We start from the raw sequence: 27,766 nt of genomic DNA, 5'->3' as shown, positions 1-27,766 counted from the left end.
CCACAACCATTCAGTCAACCATTTCAGTGACCACAAATCAATACTCATCAAGCTAAAATAAATTTGTCTACACACTTTCATCCAGCCTCACTTCACCACACACACAGCTGATGCTGAATTTCATGTTACACGAGTCGTAACTGTGCCGTAATTCTTTTACATCAGGGGAAAAATTTAAGCACTCGTGACTAATTCAACAATCTGATTCGAGCAGCAAGGTGGTATAGACAAAAACTATTTCAAAATAGTCTCCATCTTCTAGCTCAGGAATTGTGGGAAGGACCTCCAGACTCAAAGCGGGCAGATGTGAGCCAATTTTCCTTCGAGCCAGCTACGTGACATCATACCCGCTCTTGTAAGTGCTCTGTTTGTTCCGCAATATTTGTCGAACCGACGTGCCATGTATCACTTAGTTTTCCCAACTTTGTCTGCACCAAGCTGACACTTGAATCACAACACAAGTCCAAATTTCAAGTGCAATCATATTGAATTCAGACACATCACCTCTCCCTAAAAAGAAAAAAAAAGGAAAGAGGAACGAGGCATAGCTATTCGGTTTCTTTTAATACCCGGAACGATACCACTTGATCCAAAGTGATCCAACTACATTTGTCGCTCAATAACAGATATAATTCCATCAGATGGAAATTTTCCTCACAAGAGACATACTCAGTGTCAAGTGCAGAAGATGATGGCTCAAGCCACACAATTGTCACACAAGTCAGGGCACCTGGAACAGTTCCTGTCTTGAGTCACATTACTGGTGCGGCCCTCAACTCTTCTCAGTGCTCCAAACGGGAAACACTCACAAAGTCACTCTGGTCTTTTTCTAAGGCTCAGTTGGACAGGGAATTGTATTTATGGTACTGGGACTGCACTAATGAAAATCACCTTAGGTGGTGCCATCTGTCTGCACTGCTGTGCATCTGTGATCACGAAATACAGATACTACATTACTTTCGAGTACACAGGTTACATTTTAAAATTCTAATGAGCAAGTGTGTTTCGGTAAAAGTAACAGTGAAAAGAAGTGCGCGTTAATGTATTTACACATTCCTTACTTTTGATAATGTGAATCGAGTAGGCTCATGTGGTAATGCAGGTGAAAAAATTGAACACGTCAGCATCGTCATTCCCAGTCTTCATTTTTATATTTCAGTATGTTCTCATTTGAAACTTGGACTTGTGTTGGGAATCAAGCACCAGCTCAGCACAGATAAAAGTGGGAAAACATACAAGAGTGGGGCACCTTCTACCCACCGTAACTCAGCCCGTTTACCACATATAAATTTGCTATCACAATGAAGCCAAAGCATTCGCCATGAATCACACTTTTTCCTTGTCAAATAAAAAAAATGGCCTTTTTGAGCACGTGCTTCGTGAACTGACAAAATTTCCGTACTTATTTTCTTTTATTCCGTGTTAGTAACGCGCAGCAACTGTGAGTATGAGCTGCGTACAGATGTGGACAGATGGAGAGAGGACTCAGGGCTTTAAGCGTTCTGTGGAAACTGTGCCGACAGAAAACGCAGGGAAAACCAGACACAGCACAGCCGGTGGTAAGATTCCAACCCACCACCTCCCATGGTTACCTACCACCATTCCACTGGTTTTTCTGTACCTATGTCAACTCCGGTGCGAATTTACGCTGAATGGCGCATGACAAGAACTTGTGCCGCATACCATTAAAAAGAGCGAACATTAAGGTTACATTTAGTATGTACTTTATTGTGGCTTTACAAAGATGACCGGCACAGACAGGGTGCACAAAATTGGACAGGCAGCGCTTTTTTTATGGAACGTTTCGCTGGTCAGAGATAATAAATATCACGCAGGGTCATAGCCTATGGCACGGTACTTACGTAGTAGAAAGGTCCAAGTGATGGCCATTACAGACGCCAAACTAGTGCGCACCCAAGTGAGAAAAAAATGCGTCTGAGTGAAACCTGCATTCTTTCTACCTATGCTCTTAATTTTATATCTCACGTAGATATCAGTTTATGAAAGCCGGACCAATGCCAATGTTCATGCCACAGGTGGGATTATCTCGCGAAAAATAACAAAGAAAATCATTTTAGCGACTGTTAGGCTTAGCAGGGCAGACTCGCAGGAGTAACAGAAAATGAAGTGGCGTTGGTTAGTTTACGGTCAAGAGAAACCTATATAGTGCTGTAGTAATAACAAAGTTTGTTGACTACAGTTCCCCCACTTTTGTTATCGGCAGAGCCAACATTGGGATTTTGAGCAAGTGGATTCTTAACTCTGGGATATCAGGATTCTGTCAGACATAACCGGATTCTCTAGGATATTCAACTGAAAACTACAGGTGGTCTGGTGAAATGGGTTGTATGAAAAAGATAGCAAAATTGATGTGAGCAAGAGGTTAGCTTGGTAGGTACAGGCACTACTTGTGGATGTATTGCTAGCACACCCCCATTTGACCTGAAGATACACTGAAAAACTGCCACTCATATATGCAATGTGCAACACTAACTTCCTGCTTAAGCATGTGACTGCTGGGTGTGAGATGCTCTCAAGGAGGATCCAGTTTAGGGCATTCATTGCAGGCGCTGTTCACACCTGACACATACACTGCTCAGTGAGGTCTGATGCCACATTTATCTTTTTGGGTACTAAAGCCAGCCCATTCCTAAGAGATTGTGAAATGAACACAAACTCTGAGATATCCAGACTTTGTAATGGAGTTGAACCAAGCAAGGACAAGGAGGACAAGGACAAGGGGAGAGAACAGCTTTTCTTGGGATCAACTTAGTTGAACCTTGTGGTCCCAACATTTTAACAGGTTCTATGTAATTTCAGAAGGATGAAAGAGGTGCAGCACTTTACAGTTTAACATTTTTTTCTAGTCCTTATAGAACACAAGTAGTACCAGTGATATGGATATGGTGACACAAATCTGATTGAAATCAAATCCCCATTTTACCAATGACCATAAACATACTGTAACCCAAATCCACCAGGGATATAAATTTGTGTGGGTAAATAAAATCATTTTGAATCCAAATTTGTTTTCCATGTCAAATGGGTGATTTCACGCAAAATCAAGCAGCTTGCTCCAATCGACCTCTTGGATTATTTTCTTTCCAACATAGCAGTGCTGGATATCAAAATTATAGTAGTTATACAGTCAACCCTCGATTTATGAACCTTCGATTTATGAATTCCCTCGTTTTATGAACACTAGCACGAGGAACCAAACTTTTTACATGTATTTTTCCCTCGTTTTATGAACCTCGATATTCGAATAATGAATGGAATTTCTGGGAACCAACTAGGAGTTGTGCAGAGTTTTTGCCCTCAATTTATGAACGGATCATTCCGAGGCCAACCAAAACTTTCACAGGGATTATTTGTGGTCTTATGAATGACGCCTGAACAGACAAAACGTTTTCGAGGTATTGCACCCTCGGTTCTTAACTCCTCGAAATCCGAACAACAAACAGGTTTTTGCACAAGTCTTCCTGACCTAAATTGACACAGCAGAAGGCATGGTCCAAAGCAAAATTACACAATATATTGCATTATAAACACAATACCAACTCGGAAGTACCGTTCCATTTGCTCGATAGTACTCACTTAACGGAATTTTCGATTTATGAATCCCTCGATTTATGAACGATTTTTCGGGGAACCGAGGGTGTTCATAAATCGAGGGTTGACTGTATCTTAAAAATTCAGAGCATTGCACTTGTCAACTTGCATGCCCTCTACCCTCTGATCTAATTCTTTCCTCACATACTGTCAATGCTATGGTGTAGTATTCCCTGTTTGCTTCCTGAGCTTGTATGTTTTGCGAACGTGTAGTTGAAATTCTCTCCACTTTTTCTGCACTTGGCTGCTGTTTCCTGTAGTTTATCTGGAAGTAGCCTTTCTGCTCATACCAAGCACGGTGTTGGGCTACCTGGAACAGCGCTCTTAGCGCAGCCATAACTTTAAAGGCCCACTTTGCATATCCGCATCATCCTTCTTATCATCCATCATCAGCTAAAATGGCACATTACTTGGAAGCACCATTATCCCAACTGGGTGTAGCAAGCTGGCAAGGTAAACATAACCTGGTCAAATGGCATGGAGCTGTGATCCATTGTGAGGCAAGGGAGAGGTGCAACCCAACAACTTTATTTTGAAATGATGAATGGGAAACTCTACCCCATTGCTGCTAGTGATATGGGGAATGAAGTAATGAGCCCTTTCACAACAAGGATCCAAGTCCTATGGTGTCCAAAAATGTTGGGATTTGGCCAGGGACCAAGCAATTTTAAGAAAGAGACGTGCAACCCAAAGTTAGCTGGATCCAATTCATTACCTGAGATTTTGAGCTCAGATGTGTCCTTCCACATATTGTGGTCTGTGCGCAGATCTGAGTGATGTAAAGACACCAATGGAATCTGTCTCTTGTTATGATCTTTCATGGGGGGCTGAAAAGCCACTATGGCAAGTGCATCCAATGATGGCAGTTCAACTTTGCCCTTTCTTAAACTGTTATTTTAGTTCATCATGGAGAACACTGTGAACAATATGAACAATGCCATGAAAGGTACTCTTGAAAGCAACAGACGTGGGATACTGCACATCTTCAAAAGTTGAGTGGCGAAGCATGAGCTGTACACTCATCTCATCACAGGTGGCAATCACCCAGCTGGTTCGTGATATCACTGGCAAAGGAGGTCGCGACGGGATATCTTGTGGTTTTGACTAGTCGCAGGGTAGGAACCCTAGTTGCAAAAACGTCTTTATTTCATCAGGTTGGGATCCAAGATGATCAGGATGTCAACGCGACGTCTAGTAGGCGCAATTTAGGAAACGTTTTTAAGACTTATCAATTCTCCGTTTATACTACGTCGTCGGCATCTCTGTGAAAGACATATGCTAAAGAAAAAACTTCCCCTAAACGTTGTCCGGTTGTGTTTGCAAGACTTACTGATTTTTCGTTTGTAGTACGATTTCGCTGTCTCTGTTAAAGGAGTATGCTTAAGAAAATCTTCCTGTAAACATCGTCCGTTTGCATGACGTACAGATTTTCCGTTTATAATAAGTCTCCGTCTTTTCTGTTAAAGACGTATGCGAAAGGAAAACCTCCTGTAAATGTCGTTCATTTACATTTGTAGATGTACAGTTTTTCTCTTTCATAATAGGTTTTCGGCATCGCTGTGTTAAAGGTGTATCCTAAAGGAAGGCGACCTGTAAACACCTGCCGTTTCTGCTTGAAAGATGCACCCATGTTCTGTTTGTGTCAATTATCTTGGCTCTGTTTGAAGACGCATGCTAAGAGGAAGGACGTTCTGGAAATGTATTGCATTTATACTTTGTCTTGAGGTGGAACTGAAGTCTTTGAGTGCGTTCGTCGAAGTGTTGCACCACATTCTGTGATGTTGTTCAGTTTTTCAGCATTTGTATGTGCTTATTATTGCCCTTCGCGTAACAGAACACAGCATTTTATTGCTTTCTATCACGATTAACACACTGATGAATTTAGAACATCAGCCTCGGACGATCATGCCAACTATGCCGCACATGCCAAGCCAACCCATTCCCCCTCGCTCTATCTCTGCTCTTCCGCCTGCACCTTAGATGGTCCCACGCTCGCCATTTTGGATCTGGCGGGAGGTTTGTACCTGATGGTGGTTGAGAGAAGGTTTTGATTTTTGAGTGTATGTTTTATCAGCGAGACGGCACTCAACTGCGCTCAACGTTTGGTATGTACCAATCTACAATCGATTGAAGTAGGGACAAAGTAACTTGAATTCGTTTTTCTAGGTAGTGTGGAGAACTTTTCTTTGCAAGTAACGTGTGTGAAAGTTCTGAAGGTCGACGTAAAAGGTGTGTACGGCATATACTAGCTTCTTCCTGTACATATCTCCCGGCCACTATATCTTGTGCAGTGTAGCTGATTGCTTCGTATTTTTGTGAGTGAGGTGTGAAGCTGAGTCTTTTTGTGCACTAAGGGTAGGGCTGGAAAAAGTGCATGCACTAATTAGCCTGTTCTGTAATTTAACGTGAATTGCACCATTTGTACTAGACATGAAGGCTTCAGATGTCGTCAGGCTGACATAATATGCTATTTCATCAAGTGCAATGGAAAGAAAGAAGCATTCGCTTGAATTTGTCAGCTGGCAACAAAAATGCAGACGTCTTAATCAAGAGGTATCCCTTCTACTTGGAATCCAACTCGACCCTGAACGTGGTGTTTGTCCTTCTGGAACGATCAGCGTGCATTGTGAAGATCATGAAGTGATGTGTCAGTCAATGAACATGTGATGTGTGAAATTCACAGCCTAAGTATGGATGTTTTTTAAACATAATAAACATCTTCAAGGCACCCACAACAGACGTCTTGTAAACGTACAAAACACTTCTTCGAGACAACCACTACGGATGTTTTTAAACGTATAACAGACGTCTTCAGGACTCCCACAACAGACGTTTTTTACGAATACAGTAAGCGTCTTCAAGACAGCAACAACAGACATTTTGTAAACCTATGAGAGAAGTCTTCAAGACACTCGCAACAGATGTATTGTAGACGTATAACAAACGTCTTCAAGACTCTTACAAGGAATGTTTTTTAAACATATAATAAATGTCTTCAAGACAGCCCAGATGACGTCTTCAAGACTTCAATAAACATCAACTTAACCAAAGCTAGAAGACACGATGTAGACAAGATGGAAGAAGTCTTCTATACGAAAAAGCAGTCTTGCCAACACTTTTTAAAGATGTTTACAAATCGTTTTGTGCTACTAGGGAAAGTTTGGGAACCACTGAGTTAAGGAGTGCTTGTGGGAGTCATCAGGTAGAGGACAGTTAGTCAAGCATGTTGCATGCGAATGTTGCGAGGCATAGCCAAGTATTTCTTGATTCTCAGAGAACTCACATGGCCTGCTGAGGCTCGGCATGGTGTCCCGGAGGTCTCACTACGGCAAACCCATTCTGAAAGTAGAATGTCCTCACACAACTGCTCAGATAAGGACAACAAATGCTTACCCTGGCTTCTCCAGTGGCAACCTTAAGGGCCAGTTCCGTGACACATCCTGCAGCCATCCGGGCAGCACTGGCTGTGTGCAGCTCATTCCAGGTGGTGTCAGAGTCAACTCCAATGCCGCCACACGGGAGCATTACGAAGCTTTTGATGGGTAGCTCTGCTGTCCACAATTCTACTTTAGATACTTGAAAATATGCCTCTCATCTGCTTAACACTGCTTCAAGGACATTCAATACCATACAAAAATTTACAAAAATGTTCCCATCAACCAATTACAGCCTTCTCATACGTGGAGATGACAAAAGAAAACCCGTAACAACGTGTGTCAATATTCGAGTGCATTTTTTTCTAGGCAGAATGTTGCACACACATTTTTTTTTTTGTCAAGTTCTTTCATAATGCATTAGAAACAGCAAATCTTTGAGATGGCCTTCTGGGCTCCTTTAAAGTAGCACACAGATCATTTTTAACACCCTGTGGGAACTGTTCTGTGGGGGGGGCACCCATATTTGCAGCTTTTCTGGCTTTTTGCCCTTTCTGGAAGTCGATGTGGAGTGGTGTTGCTAGAGAGGTGGGGGTTGTTGGGGGAGTCTTATGGAGGTATAGGGGATGCTAGGAAGATCCCTGAACCCCCCCCCCCCCAGAAAAAAAAGAAAAAAACACACGAAAAGCTGATGTGTGTGCATTTGATTGAATGAACACTGAATATGAATGAAAATAACTGGGCAAGGTTATATTCCCACCACAGAATTCCCCACTCTGGAATCAAAGTAGTCTAAATTTTTCATTTGGAAGACCAAAAAGGTTATTTTTGAGAAGGGAACCAAAAAGTAAAACCTCCGATGCATTTTAGCGTGGCATATGCCAACATACAGAAGTGGGCACCCTCACGAGCGTGCGAGGGTGAGGGTTTCCTCACCCTCACTTCACAATATTTGAGGTGAGGTGAGGTGAGGGGCAACTTTTCTGGTGATGTTTGAGGTGAGATGAGGAAACCTATGGAAAAATTTGAGGTGAGGTGTGAAAATTAAAAAAAAATTTTTGAGGTGAGGAACACTTTATGAAAACTTTTTCCACAGGATATCTTTCTTTCTTTTCGCAGCTTCTGTCTCTCACCTGGGCGGGGACTGTCCTCCTCTCTTGCCGCTGATCTGACGCCCGACTTTGTGCGTCGTTCGCATACCCGCAACTAAAACTAAATTTTCGTGCAACTTTTACGGGTATAACAATCGTTCCACGAAGCATTTTCTGCGACTGATTAGGCCAAATTCTCCACGAGCAATCTAATTCTGACAAAAAAAGACGTTACACGTCCAGACGTCCAGAAGAAAGTTGTTTACCCCATATTTTTCCGTTAAGCCGTTTTCTTATAATGGTCAAATGACACATTTCGTGCCGCCCCCTGTATGCACTCACGTTTGAGGTATACGCATTTACATTGGCAGTCACTCAAAACCAACGCGACTCTAATGATGAAGATTCTTCAATCCCTGTGAACGTCACATCGAATACACAAATAGCTTTAAAAAATGGAGATGAGGTGAGAAAAAATGTATGGAAAAAAAGCATGTCTCCAAATTTCAATAAATAATGAGGGCAAATGATAGCACTTGATCGGCCAGGATCGGTTTGCTCAGCTGTTCACAACGGCACTCCTTTAGCATTCTGATATTGTGTAGGATGGTCTCTACTACAGGTGCTTTTGCGTGCTACAGCGTAAGGAGTGTACAGCCGTCATGCCGTGGATCAATTATTGATGTGTTCCCTTTTGCATGTTAGATGTGTTCTACTTGAGTTTTGTTTCTATGTCTGTTTCTCTGATTTTGTACAAAATGTATTACAGTGGACTCTCGTTAATTCCAACTCGAGGGGGCCGCGGTATTTGTTCGAATAAACCGGAGTTCGAACTAACGGGAGACGCTCTCCTGGAAGGGGGCTTGGGCGCAGGGAGCGCATGCAGATGTGTCGCGACGCACTTCGAGTCGTATTTTACGTTCGCGGTACCGGTGTCACTTCAAGACGCATTTATATTGGCGTAATTCAAATCGTTACTGCCGCCGAACTCCGCCTCTACCGTCGTTACATTCCCGATACGGCGGAGAAAACTCCCAGAGCGTCACGGCCGCGCATTACGACTTTGAAGGAAATACAGGACTTATATGTTCACAAGAATTCACTTACAGAAATTATGAAGCGACTTAAGGTTGAAAGCAGTCAGTATTTCGCTCTTGCAACAGTTTCTTTTAGCGGGACTGTTAGCATCGCTTTGATTCGGACACAAGTTCAAGAGTGGCATCCGCATTTTTCTCGGAAGAAAAATGGCGCATTGTCATATCCAGCGCCGATGCTACATCAGATGCACTTGGTAAAGGCACTGGATCGCGAGACAGGTTCGTGACTTGAGTCGCCTGAACCCGCCGGCGCACGCGGCGTCGATGATGTCCGCGTCAGTTAAGAGCCCAGTCTCCACGCCGTCGTCTCTGCTGACATGGTGCACGTTAGGGAAATAAACGATGTCAGTGAACGGGTTGCAGAACGATATTGACAGTCGCGAAGTCATAAAAATGAGTGACGGCACGCGCACACACCTCCTCCACCCTCACGAGGGTCTCAAGAGGAAGAGAGAGAAAGAGGAGAAGGACAATGCAAGCGTTTGCGTAAACTCCTTGCTGTCGTGAAGAGGGGAGAGCGTCCTTGAACAGCGCAAAATGCGGAAAGAGGACGGGAAGCGTACGGAAGGTCAATAATCAGGGAGATATGGGGCGCTGTGACCCGTTCCTGTCTGACGCGCGAGCGCTGTTTGTTCGAATTATGCGGTGTATACGCTCGTCTGTTTGAATTACCGGGAGTGTCTCCCCCATTGAAATACATGTGCCTTAGACGGGACTCGGACGAGAGTTCGAATTATCCGGAGGTTCGAATTAAGCGATTTCGAATTAACGAGATTCTACTGTATTCTTGTTTTTGCCCTAACCGTCATCTTCTATTAGCCGAAACCAACGTGGCTCATCTCCGGTTCTGTCTTTTTAAACAGTTGCTGCTACTGTAATCCGGGGGCAAGGCTCCTCTCAAGCTTCCCTAAGCTTTTTGCCTCGCCTCCGTCCATCTTGTGTACGGAAAAATAAAGTGAAATGAAATGCTATTTGAACAGCATTTGGAGTTTTCCAATATTTTTCCAATATTTCTGAAAGATAGTGTAGCAGCTGCGTTGGCACACTTTCACATCAGCATTGTGGATGAGACCGAGCCAGCCCCAAAAAATGTCTGTATAGTGAGTAAAACCTGTTGTGCAATAGGAATAGCAACGCAATGAATTTTACGCCAAGCTGAAATATAATTAGGGCCCTATGTTTTAGGGTAAAACCCGTTATTACCCCCGATTTGCATCATCACCTCTTGTGGTAAGACCCGAAAAAAACTGAAAATGAACATTACAAGTTGATCACTCTCATCACCCGATTTTACCGTTTCACGGCTCAGAAATAAAACCAGATCTTTGCACTTAGCTTCATCACATTTTGGGGACGTCTTATGGAACAGCGGTCACATGTGGTCGCTTACACTCCGCGACAGGTTGTGCTCAACCAGAAAACCCGTGAAAAGGCACATCGCACGTGGGAAATACATGCGGTTATTTCTTCTTCTGTTTGGAGAACGCCATTGGAGGAAACGAAACTACCATACAAGACAGGATTGATGATAGGACTATAGTGAGCCTTCTCAAAAAACATGGACACAATCAAACAAGCGATCTGTCGTGACCTCCAGCCACGGATGCTATGTGGCATTATGTGGTTCGCTGCTCACCACCTTACCCTTTGTGTTACGGGCTGGAATACATTAGGGCAGCATTTAAAGGAAAACGGAAAATGACAGACAAGTTCAAGGCCCCGATTTTACGGGAGGTTGGAGGGCGCGTATGGACTACTGGGAGACACGGGAGACTCAGAAGGCACGCAACGGGCACAGTTTTTTTCCCCATAGTACGACACACTTCCACACAATTTTCCGTAGTAAGATATTGAAAATCTCAATTCCCAGTGTCGGTAAGACGTTTGATTCCATTTCAAAATTTTGCTATTCACACAGCTCTAATTTCTACTCAAGGCATTAATGCCCAATTTATCTGCAGTAACTATAGTGACCTCAAAGAATATTCTTTTAAGCTGACTTGCTGTTATTATCAACATAATTTAGGCAAGTTTGAAGGGCACTGATTGTAGCTGGCAAGCGCATAATGCAGAGAGATCAAGAGCCTATTGGGGAATGTACTTACCAAGTTTGCTTATTTCTAATTTCTGTCTGTTGAGAGGATTGGTGCCAAACAAAAGGGTGTATGCTTCCCTAAGTGGTAAAACAGACAGTATGAGCAGAGGCTATTCTGTAGGACTGTAGAATTACTCACTCACCCATGACAGGACTGGATCTCTTCTAGTGTTGCCTTTCGTGATCGTATTCTCTGTAGGAAAAACATGGAGGCATGTAATGTGTTGCACATTTTTGGATTAATGTTGAGGCAAATTGGAGCAATTTTTCTCTATTTGCAAACACTGAGGAATCTGAAATTGGCACTCTGAAAATATTGAAGGAATTGCAGGCATATACTTGTTTTCACCAGAAATTGCATTGCGCATTAAATCTCTCGACACTAAGGATTCCAGTAAAGGCTACAATGCATATGCCACCACAGTTTGAGGGGTGGAATAAAGTTGGCTTATATTCACTGGCTACTGTAAAAATGAGTTATTTTGCTCTTTTAATGATGAATATTTCTCGGGCCTTGAAATTTGCAATGCATGTTTTATGCGTTTGGGTGAGAATGAAGCAAGTCCGAGACTTTGTCAGGATATAAGGACAACCCCATAGAGTCAAACGCTTACTTGGTGAAGAGCGATAAACAGCAAAACAAATATTTCAACCAGTATAAAATCTATGTCGACTAAACTAATGCAACAATAAGGTCAGTTCCGCTTGGTGAAACTCATTCCTCGCATATTACCATCTTTCCTGCCGTCATTAGCAATATTTCGTTAAGGTTTTAAATTTGTCAAAATTACTACTTCAACTAGTACTAGTAGATTTGAAAACCAAGGACAAAGTGGTATCTGTCACACAATCCTAATTTTTCCATTAAGACAAACATTTATGGCCTGATTATATTGCCACGAATCATCTTCGAGAAACTTCCAGGGCAGGCACGAAACAGTATATCTCATCCCGGCGCATGCTGAAGAAGAAGAAAGAAGCTTCCAGGCACATCGCCTGCTTTCTGGCAAACGCACGTGCTGTTTCTAGACTTTTCGGCGCGACGCTTAAATGCTTGTGCGCTCTATGACTGCGGATTTTGGTCACAAAGCGAATTGTCATATTATCGAGCACCATGGATGATGATGCTCCAGCTAAGCCCATCATAAAGGCAGTCTGTCTGGTTCTGTCTCATTTATTGGAGACGCAGACATTGCAGGCACAGTATTGCAATTCAATTTACTTTATTTTACCGACACAATTTATTATTTACAATTTATCGAAGAAAAAATTTGTTAAAAGCGCCTTCTTAGAGCAACTGTCTATATGTAGGGCCTGACTTTTTAGGGTTAAACCCGTATCCGCCCGATATTTACCCCCCGAACGAAATCTGTAAAATTCGGGTTTAACCCGAATCTACCCGAAAACATCCGGGTCGCGTGGCACACTCATAAGCGTGCATTAAAATAAAGTTTGATAACATCGCTAAACATTAGTTCCATGTTAAGACAAATTTTTATTAAACAAAAAAAAAATCACCCGAATACACCCGAATTCCTGACGACAGAATATGCCGTAACGGGATTTAACCCGAATACACCCGAATTTTAAAACGAAAAATATCACCCGAAATTTACCCCCCGAATTTGGCCAAAAATAAAACCCGAAAAAGTCAGGCCCTATCTATATGTAGCTTTTCCAGTGACAATTGCAGGGACGACAGCGAATACATCCCCGGACCACTGGACTTGTGGGTCAGGAGCATGATTCTGTAGAAGCGGTGTCGTGACTTTAGAATTCCCCGAGCGTATGTTTTCCTGGCGCCACTGGACTTTTGGGTCAGGAGGATGACTCTGTCTGTGGTGAACGGTCACAATAAAAGGGGGAAGAATACATGTGTTCTCCCTAGTGGTCATAAAGTGAGGATGTCATACTAACGAGTGCCATATTAACGCGATATACCCTGAAGAATGATAGTTTTTACTTTTGCCATCAAAATATACATTGTCTCTATGGAAAATGTACCCGTGCATAACGATAAAGCTCGCCGTTCTGAGTACTTGAACAGCGATATCTGACGCCCTCATGCTCGCGGACCTACGTTGGCAGCGCTGTCCGGCGTTGCACCCTTCTGCAAATTGTAGAATGGTGCGATGCACAATGTTCCTTGGCACCTTTTCGGTACGGAAGTCCCGGAGCCGCACGGGAATTCTGCTCCCGCTACCTGCTTCAACGCATTCTCTGTCAAAGATGGCGAGGGAGCAGAAGAAACGGAAAGCAATGGACTTGGATGTTAAGTTAGCGATCACCGAGGATCATCACCATGGAATGAGGGTAGGTACGAAGTGCAACATGATCCAAGAATGTGGGCCCGAAAAAATTGAAAATGAATGCGTGAGCGTGCTTCATGCTGTCGACGTTCTCAATTTTATTGTGGAGCACGTGCTGCCTGCTCGTTACGTCGCGCACCTCGACACAGCTGAACGTGACGTTGTGCATATCCTAGAGGGTATCCAACCGAAAAAGGGCCAGAGGCTAAAGAAAAAAGAGACACTACACAAATGAAACCAACTGTACGTGCTTGGCCCAGTTGTGTGGTCTGTCCAAAAATATTTTTTTCATCGCCCCCTTGTCAATTAATTAGCAGTCATTAATTTTCAAACTTTTTAATTATCGGTTTTAGCTCAGATGTCAATGAGGAAATTGTAGTACATGTCCAAAAAGACACAACTGAAGTGGGTGGAGGTTGCTATGGCTTGTGGTTTTGTTTTTTCTAGGGTTTAAAAATTGGTTTCAGAAGCTGCGTGCACCACAGAGCGCTCCCCACAATTCTGAGTCAGAACGCGACGATTCCAGTGCACACTGATAGGTGTGCTATGAAACAGGTAAAATATCTTCCTCTTGTGTGACGTGGCCCAAGGACGGTCTCCAAGCGCTAATCTCAAGGTCAATATAAACTTTTGTTTGAGATAAGCGCTTGTTCCGTGACAGGTCATGGAAGCAACGTGTGCCCCATCTGATCGCGATACGCTGCATACGGAAGCAGACACATGAAAATGTGTTTATTTTGTTACAAAGAAACGCTGGTTTTGCAACCAAGAAAGCTTTTATCGAAGTAAAGTCTGCACACTTCCCGGCGAGCAGCACTGCCTCTCACTCTTATTTTTTTAACAAAAATGAAATCTCAATCAATCTGATACAGTTATCACGCAAGGAATTCAACCGCTCTTTCCATGTTCCATGAACAATTCGTGTAGACGACTGAGATAACCTTGGATAACCTAGGCATCATTCGTCCAGGGTACGCCAGAGGACGCTGGAATTGTTGCGCGTGGGTGCCGGATTGTAGGCAGCATGTCTGCCCGGCATCTGAAACAAATTCTTAAACCCTGGAAAAAACGAAACTACAAGCCATAGCAACCTCGAACCACTTCAGTTGTGTCTTTTTCGACATGTACTACAACTTCCTCAATAGCATCTCAGAGCTAAAACCAATAATTTAAAAGTTGCAAAATTAACTACCACTAGTTAATTGACAAGGGGCGATGAAAAAAATATTTTTGGATAGACCACGCAACTGCCAAGCATGTACAGTTGGTTCCATTTGTGTAGAGCACTGTTTTTTCTTCAGCCCCTGGCCCTTTTTTGGTGGGACACCCTGTATAACGGCAACCAAAAGCAACCATAGCAAATGAGCCATTTTCAATAAAATATTACCATTTCCGCAAGCTTTCGTAGTGGCTGTCGTTAGCGTCGCTGGCAGGATAATGTACTACAGAAGCCTGACTTAGCTTCTGTAGCGATATCCCTCGGATTAAATTAGCGATAACAAAAGGAATATGCATATGGTTCAACCCTCTAGAACCATAATCACATTCACAGAGCTTGGTGCGAGGGGTAGTGACACAAAAGCTTGTAGTGTAACAATAACGCTCGCATGTGGTCTTGCACTGTGTTCCACTTGTAGTAGGTTTATAAGCTTATATAAATTTAATTAGGCACGGACAGGGTGGTTAATAAAAAGGTGGGGCACCTGACAACGGGCAACGAGGCCAGTCTCTTGAAGCCGCGCCCAAATGCTCTGGAGTCGTCCTCCGTGCTCAGGGTGACTCGTGTACTCGCCACAGATACATTGGTGCTTCAACATGAGGCTGTCATAAGCTAGAGCTGTAGTGGGAGTCTCTACACTCTGTGGACTGCTGCTGGGACTCAGGCTAACCAGTGGGCTTGACAATGCTCGAGACAATGGCCGTGCCCCTGGTTGTCTGCTTGCAAATGCTGAATCTGAAATTCATTTAGCTGCAGGTACATTCATCTCAGAAGCTGGTCTACCTTCACTGATGTGGTCCACGGATCCCTTGCGTGAATCAGTGAGGTCAATCACCTCTGGCTGGTCCTTCATCTCTTGGGCCACAGCTGCCTCTGTCTCCTCTTCCACATGCTCCACAACCTGGGATTTGCTCCCGGCTCTGGTCAACACTGTCTGGCGGATGTGCTGCAAAGACGCTTTAACTGGCTTTGCAATACAATAATAAGGTGTTCCTGCCCGTTCCTAACACAAGCTCTGACAGACGCCATATCACCATCATCAAAATTTGTGTACCTGCTTGAGAAGGTTGTGCTGTTCATACAGCTGCGGGTTCATAAGCACTCCCTGTGGTTGGAGCATTGGATGGCCCAGGGGCAACGGAGCAGACTGGGTACGCCCCAAGGGCCGGTGGATATTCCTGAACAAAGAAAAAGTCTACTTTTAACACCTTCAAGAAATATTTCTTCTCCAGTTGATTACTACAGCATTCACTTTATCTGCGGAAATATAGGTGTAAAATGCTTTTTCAAGTACTATAATTAGGGCTGTACATTTTAGACATTTGCCCAAAAGTGCTAAAAAGCACCTGCCGAATATATTCCCATATGGAGCTACATGCTAAAATGCTGATTTCTAATTGCATTTGCTTTCTCCGTGGCATCACATTTTCGTTTGAAAACTTGGAACCCTAGTCATAATATATAGAAGATGAGCCTTAATCATGCTTTTTGTTTTTCTATTTACTACGATAAAAGTGCATCCTTTTTACTTCATCTAGGTCAAAGTTCCATAGGATTCATTCACATTATGATCAAACTGCCCGTGAGCTCACCCTTTGAAATACACATAAACAGATATGCCTTGTAGAATGTGTGAAAACAAAAGCACACCTTCAAGATAGTTGAAGTAGAATGACTTTACTGATAGGATTCTGTCGACCTTGGTTATACCTTGGGTCACAGGTTTTGTGATTTATCCAAAAGGGGAGATTCAGTAACAAAGAGCTCAGCAAGAAAAGCCATGCCCTGTTGACTGGTTGGCTTTAGTGTCAAGGTTGCCTCATATCTCATGCTACTAGACTCTATGACTAGGGTTCAAATCCACTTGAAACCATGTGTCGACTGCACTTGGTGACAGCAGTAATGAACGTAGCATGAGAGCTGAGCTAGTGCATAGAGTGGTATTTCTGTCGACACTCTGCCATGGGTCTGAAGGACAGTTATGTGGGTCCCCTTCTCTAAAACTGCAGTTCATTTATCACCGAAACAAAACAGATGTCATGCCTTGACAAGACGCAGCCACTTGCAAAGGACTAACGGCGGGTGGAACCCATACAGACAGAGTCATAGCTGGGCTGCCCACAGGTACCAAAGACTAAGCACAGGTGTCCATACATTGCATGCATAGAAGGTGTCATTTATCACTCTCATGGATTAGTGAACAATGTAAACTACCAGAAAGATGACCCTTCATTGTAACACCTGCAACAGTGAGCCAATATTGAGATATTGCAGCATTGTTATCAAAAATAAAAACGAGCTAATGAGGGAGATAACAGAAGCAGAGATAAGCAGCCTTGGCCCTGATTGTCCAGTACTCGTTGAGTGAACCTAGCAGACAAGCTCCTTGGGTCAGCCCATTCAGCCAACTGAGGGATCGGCGAGTGTTAAAATACCTGTTTCAGTGGAAATAAAGTTAGTTACAAGCACTACGGAACCACGGAACTTTGACTGTGTTTTCCTAATGTGCTACAAAGTCAATGCTGAACTTAGGTGGCCCGACAATGTGCACACAGTTGAAACAAGTGGCTGCCGAAGGTATTCAAAGTTACTGGAGTTGAGAGGGGTGCATGTCCGTCTTTGAAGTAGCTATTAATGATGAGGAAAATTGAACTACAGAATTCCTGCAGGGATCTCATAGACTAGAATGGTAGAAGACAAGGGGCACTGCATGTCGCAGAACTGAAGGCTCCTTCATGGTCACCGCCTGTATCCCATACGACAATCGCTTTTACTTTCACTCTCAAAATATGCAATGTTTCTGTGGATAACAATACCCATCTAGCAATGTTGGACTGCTCGCACAGCTGTTCCAATGCTCCACGCGACACTCTGTGCTTAGGATTGTACCCTTGACAGGCACAGGTTTTAATTTCTATGGAACAAATCATTTCAGTGTGTCAGCTTTTAGTCAGCGATGGAGTCTTAACTGAAAAAACGGAAAGCGTAGTAGCCCTGGGGCCATTTCATCTCAATTCAGGCAAGGCTGTCCACTTGGGTTGTTCGATATTCGTCATTATTTTGTATGTGAAAGCACATCGTGTGCGATGAATAAGTTCACCAGTCTGAGTCCTAGGTGCAGCGGTTGTGAAATTAAAAAATGAAACATCAATCCTCGTGAACAACAGCGCGTGCCCAAACTGCGCTCTCCCTGCCCTTTGAGAGCACCTCAGTCACCCTCTATAGAAGCCGCACAGTCAATTTTTTTTTCCACATCTTCTATGCACAACAGACTGTTACTCTATGCAAAAAATTATTAAAACTTGCGTATACTTGGTTTTACAAATAAACGCAAAAATGCTCCCTAGTGCGATTTCTCTCAATGTTTGCATTCGGATTACAAATAAGGTATACATCTCGAAGAAACAAATTTTATATAAAAAAGAAGCTTATTTCTTGCTCTTTTTAGCGATGTATTTTGTTTCCCATTAACTCTACCGGTGAGGTGTAATATGCGTTAGAATGGACCATGCTTCTGAAAAATGCACCGTATTCGTAAGCCTGTTCTTCAAACACACCTACTCCGATTTTGAGAAAAAAAATCTCAATTATGCAGTAGCACGTTACCTTTCCAATTGTACTACTTTTATGTGGGCCAAGAACGTAGAACTGCACTTACAAAACGACCATCAGAACCGTTGGTGCGTCAGCTGCATCGCAAAAACATGTGGTGAGCGCTTCTTGGCGAGGCAAAGAAGGGACTTGTACATTATATATTTCTCAGCAGTTTTACCAGCCTACTTTTTTGTCCTACTACTCCTACTTAAGGAGTTGATGCCGGTCATGCAAGACATGCAAGACATGCAATGACGTCCAATGTCACACAAGAAAAGTGCGCCTTTTTTAACGGAACGATATTTCCGTGAAAGGAACACATGCGTATGCATACATTATACATTACACACATGAAAATCTATATGAAATATGCGTATAGAGAAACGCAAAGAGACACGTGGACGGGTGCTTACAGGCGGGCGAACAAAGTATTTCACATTCAGTGTGGCCCATCTATGTGATGAAATCATGTCCACAGATGTTCTTGCCATCAGAACTTTGGTGCAGGGATCATGGTCCAATTTCTTGCACCAGACATGCGATAAACGAATTCCCCAAACTGCCTTTACCTTATTTCATTCCTCTTGTTTGGTTTCCCGAAACTCCTAGGGCTCAATGGCCGGGAGGTGCAACAGAACAGTCCAATGGCCTTTTTCTGTTGATACGCAGACAAAATCTGCGAGGGCTTGAATTGCGTCAACAACTGGGCAGCGGATGTTGTGCAACGTACAAGTGTACGTAAAAGACACACGCACCATCACACAAGTTTTTTTCGTGTCCAGTTGCAGAGACGAGCCAGTTCAGCAAGATTTTTTTTTCATCTCATGAAACTGAAATCTATTTTTAAAATGTGCACCATCGGATACGTAGATTACATGAAAGAACAGAGGTAGAGCATCCCCCAGAAGTCAAATTATTTTTTCCAATGAAGCAGAACATGTCGATCATCGTGGGTCATGTCCTGGTTCACGTAGCGTAGCGTAGCTCGTCGTAGCCAGAATCGTTGCAGCGACGCATGTGGATATGGATGTTGGTCTTTATTCCAATTCTGCCACTGCACTTGGCTAGAAAACTTAACCGTCCGGATTTCTGTGTAGTTAAAATGTAGAACAATGTGACGTTGCTGCAGAAAAGATTTCTCGATCTTGATGATTTAACTTTGTCTCGCTGGATTCGCGGCTTTTGTAAGTTAACGTGCTTCCCTCCTGCGCAATGGTTGCATTTTTGTAAAAGACTGTTGGCTCGTAGCATTCACACCCGTAATTCGTTGTGCAGATACATTGTTCATGGCTGCCACTAGCAGATCAAAATTGGCACAATAGGTACAAACACACAGTTCTTGACGTGGCTGTAGACGAACCCACTTTGGACCAAGTGTATAGAATTTGGCTTTTCCCATTTTTATGCCGGGAGGATCAGCCTTGAAAATACTGTATACGTGTCCTCGGTGGAACGGATCACAAGATGTTTCGTTACGGGTTCCCTCTTCCCATCAGTCATCCTTTTTGTTTGAGCTTTCGATGGAGGAGTTCATTTCAACTATCATTGCGTTTGCAAACCAAGAGCAAGGGAGGCTCCGCCTCCTCGATGCCAGCCAATAGGAGGACGCGAAGGGCAGGCACTCCCCAAGCCTCTGCTCTCGCCTAAAAGATGGTGCAGCGTTACCGTTCTTTCGCGTGTCACAAGGCTTCTGCCATGGTGCACCAATCTAACCAACGGCTGAACGAGGCTTGTAGCTACTGTTATGATGCCCGCTGCGAGACTTCTGCCATGGCGCAGCAATCTAACCAACGGCTGAACGAGGCTTGTAGCTACTGTTATGATGCCCGCTGCGAGACTTCTGCCATGGCGCAGCAATCTAACCAATGGCTGAACGAGGCTTGTAGTTACTGTTATGATGCCCGCTGCGAGACTTCTGCCATGGCGCAGCAATCTAACCAACGGCTGAACGAGGCTTGTAGCTACTGTTATGATGCCCGCTGCGAGACTTCTGCCATGGCGCATCAATCTAACCAACGGCTGAACGAGGCTTGTAGCTACTGTTATGATGCCCGCTGCGAGACTTCTGCCATGGCGAACCAATCTAACCAACGGCTGAACGAGGCTTGTAGCTACTGTTATGATGCCCGCTGCGAGACTTCTGCCATGGCGAACCAATCTAACCAACGGCTGAACGAGGCTTGTAGCTACTGTTATGATGCCCGCTGCGAGACTTCTGCCATGGCGCACCAATCTAACCAACGGCTGGACGAGGCTTGTAGCTACTGTTATGATGCCCGCTGCGAGACTTCTGCCATGGCGCACCAATCTAACCAACGGCTGAACGAGGCTTGTAGCTACTGTTATGATGCCCGCTGCGAGACTTCTGCCATGGCGCAGCAATCTAACCAACGGCTGAACCAGGCTTGTAGCTACTGTTATGATGCCCGCTGCGAGACTTCTGCCATGGCGAACCAATCTAACCAACGGCTGAACGAGGCTTGTAGCTACTGTTATGATGCCCGCTGCGAGACTTCTGCCATGGCGCACCAATCTAACCAACGGCTGGACGAGGCTTGTAGCTACTGTTATGATGCCCGCTGCGAGACTTCTGCCATGGCGCACCAATCTAACCAACGGCTGAACGAGGCTTGTAGCTACTGTTATGATGCCCGCTGCGAGACTTCTGCCATGGCGCACCAATCTAACCAACGGCTGAACGAGGCTTGTAGCTACTGTTATGATGCCCGCTGCGAGACTTCTGCCATGGCGCACCAATCTAACCAACGGCTGAACAAGGCTTGTAGCTACTGTTATGATGCCCGCTGCGAGACTTCTGCCATGGCGCAGCAATCTAACCAACGGCTGAACGAGGCTTGTAGTTACTGTTATGATGCCCGCTGCAAGACTTCTGCCATGGCGCAGCAATCTAACCAACGGCTGAACGAGGCTTGTAGCTACTGTTATGATGCCCGCTGCGAGACTTCTGCCATGGCGCAGCAATCTAACCAACGGCTGAACGAGGCTTGTAGCTACTGTTATGATGCCCGCTGCGAGACTTCTGCCATGGCGCAGCAATCTAACCAACGGCTGAACGAGGCTTGTAGTTACTGTCATGATGCCCGCTGCGAGACTTCTGCCATGGCGCAGCAATCTAACCAACGGCTGAACGAGGCTTGTAGCTACTGTTATGATGCCCGCTGCGAGACTTCTGCCATGGCGCATCAATCTAACCAACGGCTGAACGAGGCTTGTAGCTACTGTTATGATGCCCGCTGCGAGACTTCTGCCATGGCGAACCAATCTAACCAACGGCTGGACGAGGCTTGTAGCTACTGTTATGATGCCCGCTGCGAGACTTCTGCCATGGCGCACCAATCTAACCAACGGCTGAACGAGGCTTGTAGCTACTGTTATGATGCCCGCTGCGAGACTTCTGCCATGGCGCACCAATCTAACCAACGGCTGGACGAGGCTTGTAGCTACTGTTATGATGCCCGCTGCGAGACTTCTGCCATGGCGCACCAATCTAACCAACGGCTGGACGAGGCTTGTAGCTACTGTTATGATGCCCGCTGCGAGACTTCTGCCATGGCGCACCAATCTAACCAACGGCTGGACGAGGCTTGTAGCTACTGTTATGATGCCCGCTGCGAGACTTCTGCCATGGCGCACCAATCTAACCAACGGCTGGACGAGGCTTGTAGCTACTGTTATGATGCCCGCTGCGAGACTTCTGCCATGGCGCACCAATCTAACCAACGGCTGAACGAGGCTTGTAGCTACTGTTATGATGCCCGCTGCGAGACTTCTGCCATGGCGCACCAATCTAACCAACAGCTGGACGAGGCTTGTAGCTACTGTTATGATGCCCGCTGCGAGACTTCTGCCATGGCGCACCAATCTAACCAACGGCTGAACGAGGCTTGTAGCTACTGTTATGATGCCCGCTGCGAGACTTCTGCCATGGCGCACCAATCTAACCAACGGCTGAACGAGGCTTGTAGCTACTGTTATGATGCCCGCTGCGAGACTTCTGCCATGGCGCACCAATCTAACCAACGGCTGAACGAGGCTTGTAGCTACTGTTATGATGCCCGCTGCGAGACTTCTGCCAATGCGCATCAATCTAACCAATGACTGAACGAGGCTTGTAGCTACTGTTATGATGCCCGCTGCGAGACTTCTGCCATGGCGCACCAATCTAACCAACGGCTGAACGAGGCTTGTAGCTACTGTTATGATGGCTGGAAACAGCGGTAATGCTGCGCCATCTCTTAGGCAAGAGCAGAGGCTTGGGAAGTGCATGCCCTCCGCATCCTCCTATTGGCCTGCATCCAGGAGGTGGAGCCTCCCCCACACTTGGTCAGCAAACGTGCAGAACCATTGGAAAGCTAACGTGCTACTGTATAAGTGAGATTTTTTTAGTAAAAATCGGAGCATGTGTTTTTGAAGAACAGGCTTACGAATACTGCGGATATATTCGAAGCCTGGTCTATTCTAACGGATATTACACCTCTACGGTATAGTTACTAAGTAAACAAAATACATCGCTAAAAAAAGCAAGAAATAAGCTTCTTTTTTACGCAAAATTTGTTTCTTCGAGATGTATACTTTATTTGTAAACCTACTGCAAACTTTGAGAGAAATCGCACTAGGCAGCATTTTTGCATTTATTTGTAAAACAAAGTATACGCAAGTTTTAATAATTTTTTGCATAGAGTTGTGCATAGAACATGTGAAAATAAAATGGACTGTGCGGCTTCTATAGAGGGTGACTGAGGTGCTCTCAAAGGGCAGGGAGAGCGCAGTTTTTGCATGCGCTGTTGTTCACGCGGGTTGACGTTTCATTCTTTTATTTCACATTCGCTGCACCTAGGACTCAAAGACTGGTGAACTTGTTCATTGGAACCCAAGTGGACAGCTTTGCCTGAATTGAGATGAAATTGCCCCCTGGACGTCAAGCTCAAAATAAATCGACAAATATCATCGCTGAGCAAGGGTGACGCCTATCGACGAGAAGTAGGTCCTTTTCCAGTGTACAGTTTCAATGATTCTGAAGGCTCAAGAGAGACTACGAACCTGCCAATGATGATGTGAAACGATGTGAAACAATGTGAAACAATGTGAAAGTCATTTGAATGATCATCGACACTGACAGCAGCAAGGGAAATACCAAGTCCCTGATGGCTGTACAATTTTTGTACGCAGCATAGTAAGAGGTGCGTTATCGACTGGTTCCTGAAAGCAGGTTTCATTTTGCCAGTGCCCAAGGACAGTGCCCAATCACCATGTAGTGACAGGGGAAGACAATGAAACTCAAAGCAGTAGAAATTGGACTGAAGCTCACTGCTTGACAACAAACAGCTATGTGTTACTGATGGCGCCATTGTTTGCGAGGTTCATATGCCATCCATTAAATGTGCCGCCTTTATTAGCCTGAACAATATTTTGGGAGGGGCGTGAACTTTACACCCCCACTTGACCGCCTTTCATACTCCTTCAGCCTATCGTGAGGCCCCAATTAAGATATCTGTATTTACCTGTGGAGGCGAGCTTGAGCCACTTGAGCATCTGTGATTACGCTTCCTGGAGGATACATCAATTGCAGTGGTGATAGACCTTGCTGGGATGCTTGTTGCTGCTCCAGGGATTTCATCTGTTGGTGGACATACCCGGGACTAGTTGGAGGTGTAAACTCCCCATCTAGAACTGAACAAAGGTTCATAACTAAGCTCAAGGTTTCTTGAACCCTTCTTGAACCACCAGAATATAGGGAGTTTTTTTCTCTCAGTCTTTGGAGACACTTGATACCATTTTCAATAAACCTTTCCAAGACTATCTGTCAACGGTAAAACGAATAAATGCTTCCCAAATATGCCAACCTTAACTGCGTGAGAGTAGATTTCATATGTGTGGAATCAGTTTTCTGGTGCGCAAATCTTTAAAAAGTGCTGTATTAGCAATGCTTTAGACGGAGCCACCAACGACTTGTTATGGGACTGATGGACCCACATTTTCATTCTGCGTTTTGCGGCGTCTACTTCCATCTACATCTACATTCCACAGCTGCTATACTTCCCGAAGTGATATTGTATACGGGTGAAAGCGCCGGATTCATTAGTTCCGAGTTTGCCGAATGCACTGGGAGACGGCAACTCATCGATATTCCAAACACGTGGAAGGAACATATCAGGCCTACTGCTGGCAACATTAGGAGTCACCATTCCGTAAGTCAGCTTCACCTAACGCCTGCACGCTTTAGGTGACGCTCACTTTACTTCGCGAGTGGCTTCGCGAAGCGCCATGATGGAACTCCTTCACTCAGAGCATTGGAAAATGAACAGTGACTGCCGAATTTCTTGCCTCAATTTTTATATTTGGTTTCCTTGACCTTCACATTGCGTCATGCACACATGGTGAGCTGGTGACCGCTCAGGATGCTGGCGAGCTGGGCAAACAGTGTCCAAACTATCGAGTGACTGAGCTTTACGGCATCCAAAATTTTGGACGTTGTTATACATTACCTCTATGGGGTCGTTACGCGAATGCGTCCGAATAATCGGGCATATCCAAAAAATTGGGGTCCGAAAAATCGGTCAGGGACTGTAAATAAATAAATGAATGAATGGATGGATGAACAGCTTCACGTTTTATAACCAGACATTTAAAAATCTTGCCATAAAACGCAATAAAAAAAAACTATTTTTGCGCAACATGGTTTCCCAAAAATTCTGCGTTGGGAAAGTTATCCTACGTTTCAGTCTAAGGAATTTGCCAAATTCGTTGTGTCCTATAGCGTGGAATATGTCACAAGTAGCCCCAAATACCCTCAATATAATGGGTAGGTTTAAATATATTGTACACACCATGAAGAAAGGTTCATATTTGGCCTTCCTGGATTGCAGGATGAAAACAATTGTAAGGGTTGTACACAGGATTTAAGGAGCAAAACTCCTAAGGGTGCAACCCTTGTGTCTGGAAGCCTGTGTTGGTTATGGAATAAAAGGTGTTGTTCCTGTTTGCACTCATGACAGCGATAGGGATACACCTTGCTGGGACGTATCATACGCATATTCTGTAGCAGCCAGAGCTTTCGCTAATACCGCCATACAAGGTATCAGCGCAAAGGTATCAAAATCAGCGCATCAACGTGATCAAACGCACAAATTATAGCCACTGCTCGAAAAACAAAAGTTTACAAAACGGAGGCTACATGGGCACCGCGAGAATCCCTACTAACTGCAAGCGGAGCAGTATGGCTCAAATTGCAGATGTGTGCACAACAGAAGCTAGAGCAGTACTGGGACAGCTATCACTATGTGATTATCAAGTCTATCTCTGGTATTGTACGTTGCCGCAATGCTATTCCAGACAAAAAAATACCGTTTCTAAAAGTGAGACAATTCTTTTTAAAAAATCAACCTGTTACTTTCATTGGCAGATGATGTGGAACTCCTCATTACACACAATCAGTGTGCACTTGTTATCCTGCATTGTGAGCGTGTTGGAAATAATCAGCATTGAGTACATAATATACCTACTTCCAGTAGCCTATGAGACCCACAAACACCAACCCCTTTAGAGACCTTTAAACACTACAACTTTTTCTGTATTGATTCGAGTGTCATCTAAATTATTCTATGGCTTGCAAGAGCACTTGCAATATTTTTCTGGAACCCTTTTCGTAATGCTACTCGTCAAATTCTTACCAACGCACCCAAGAAAAGCCTTATAAGAAAGCTAATTCATGTTCTGTGGTCATATTTGACATCTGAGGTAGATTAAGATCTGTGTGCTTGTGTGTCCTGCAACAAAAAAGAAAAAGTAAGTGAAGGTCGAACCACATGCTATGCTCCGTCAGTCAAAAGTCAGTGATTCGCTTAAGGCCTTCAAAAATGTGTCCTTCCTTACATAAATTCCAGAGGATAGATTCCCAAGCTAAACTGTGGTTTACGCGAACCTTGGGAAGAAAAATTCCCCGTAGAATGGTAAACAGCTTGCTTGCTTGTCTTATGTCCTATTTACACAATCAAATCCACTTTATAGAATTCAACAAAAGCTGTTCTTCTCCGTCGCTAGTTAAGTTATAGTCAGTCGAGCCGGTTTATTACGATCTTCGATACAACGGTAGTCCGACATTGCGATCGAATTGCTGGTTCCCATCAGGTCTCCTATTGAACTACATGTAAACAAAACATGGAAATAATGATCGCCGCGAAAGCGCTTGCTCGCATATAGCCATCGGGATTCTCCCAGCGGCCGGCAAAACGCGTGAAAATTAGAAAGCAAGATTGCACCATTTCACTGAAAACAAATTACATTTGCATTTTCGAGAGCCTTCGCCTCCGTGCGCACTAAAGTGAGAACACAGTGCATTTATCCACGCACGATTGCCGGGGATCAGATGTGTGCGTTGCAAGGCACGTGACTTTGAAAGGGCGGAACGTAGAGAACGTTGTTCTTTCTCCACATTCTCTCGTCTTCGAGCTTTGTTTCTTGTTTTGCTGCGTGCTTGCTACGATGGCATCCGCGGTTCAGAGACTCTTTTTGACGAGGAAAGACGCATGGCTTGACCAGAAGTTGCTTGTGCAAAACCGGGTTGTGAAGTACCGCGGCTTGGAAAATGTGTATTGGCATACAGTTGTGTGTCGCCACTCAAACACGCATCGACGGATTATCCATGGTGATGATGATGATGATTGGAGTTTTAATGGCGCATTGACAACACAGGTCATAATGCGCCAACACTGTGATTAAAATTAGACTAGTAAAAAGTAGGTGCAATACTTAAAAAGGGAAGAAGTAACATCTAAAATACAAGACTAACTCTACAGAAGACTTATGATTCCAATGTCTCTTAAAAAATTAAAAATTTTACTGAAAGGGATAGTAGCCTCATCGCCAAGCAAGAGCGCTGGATGAAGAGGCAAAAAATACGTATAAAACTCTGTGAAATGATGTTGACGATGGATTTCGTGGTGTGGGCAGGCGATAAGAATGTGGATGACAGAGAGGAGTTCACCACAGATTTCACACAGTGGCGGCTCTACTCCACAGAGTAAAAATTTGTGCGTAAGGAAGGTGTGGCCTATCCGCAACCTCGTTCGCAGAACACTCAAGAGACGATTTTCCTGGCGGTCCCCATAACTTTGGATGTGTTGTTTAACCAAGTGTAGCTTGTTTTGTGTCTGAGTGTTCCAGAAGCTCTGCCATTTTGTGTACAGTGATTTCCTAAGTGCTGCCCTAATATCCTGCATGGGTATCTCGAAAGGACTGACGTCTTTTGAAGCTGCAGCAGCAGCAGCCCGGTCGACAAACTCATTTCCCTGTATGCCTGTATGGCTGGGCACCCAGCAGAGGATTACAGAGTAGCCCTTCTTCTGTGCTGCACTG

General features: G+C 44.4%; 1 protein-coding gene across 1 annotated transcript in view; it reads right to left on the bottom strand.

Moving 5' to 3' along the window:
- Positions 1-27,766, bottom strand: part of LOC135367465 (histone deacetylase 4-like) — a 71,577-nt gene that overhangs the window by 14,428 nt on the left and 29,383 nt on the right. The window contains exons 11-18 of the mRNA XM_064600759.1: positions 23,914-24,082; positions 15,852-15,975; positions 15,581-15,743; positions 15,282-15,532; positions 11,413-11,462; positions 11,280-11,347; positions 7,006-7,163; positions 6,896-6,951 (exon numbers count right to left, since the gene is read on the bottom strand). Coding sequence (XP_064456829.1) covers positions 6,896-6,951; positions 7,006-7,163; positions 11,280-11,347; positions 11,413-11,462; positions 15,282-15,532; positions 15,581-15,743; positions 15,852-15,975; positions 23,914-24,082 — 1,039 coding nt within the window. The remainder of the gene's footprint in view (positions 1-6,895; positions 6,952-7,005; positions 7,164-11,279; positions 11,348-11,412; positions 11,463-15,281; positions 15,533-15,580; positions 15,744-15,851; positions 15,976-23,913; positions 24,083-27,766) is intronic.

Source organism: Ornithodoros turicata, chromosome 8, assembly GCF_037126465.1.
Source record: "Ornithodoros turicata isolate Travis chromosome 8, ASM3712646v1, whole genome shotgun sequence".
Taxonomy (NCBI): Eukaryota; Metazoa; Arthropoda; class Arachnida; order Ixodida; family Argasidae; genus Ornithodoros; species Ornithodoros turicata.
This window is presented reverse-complemented; position numbering and strand designations above follow the sequence as displayed.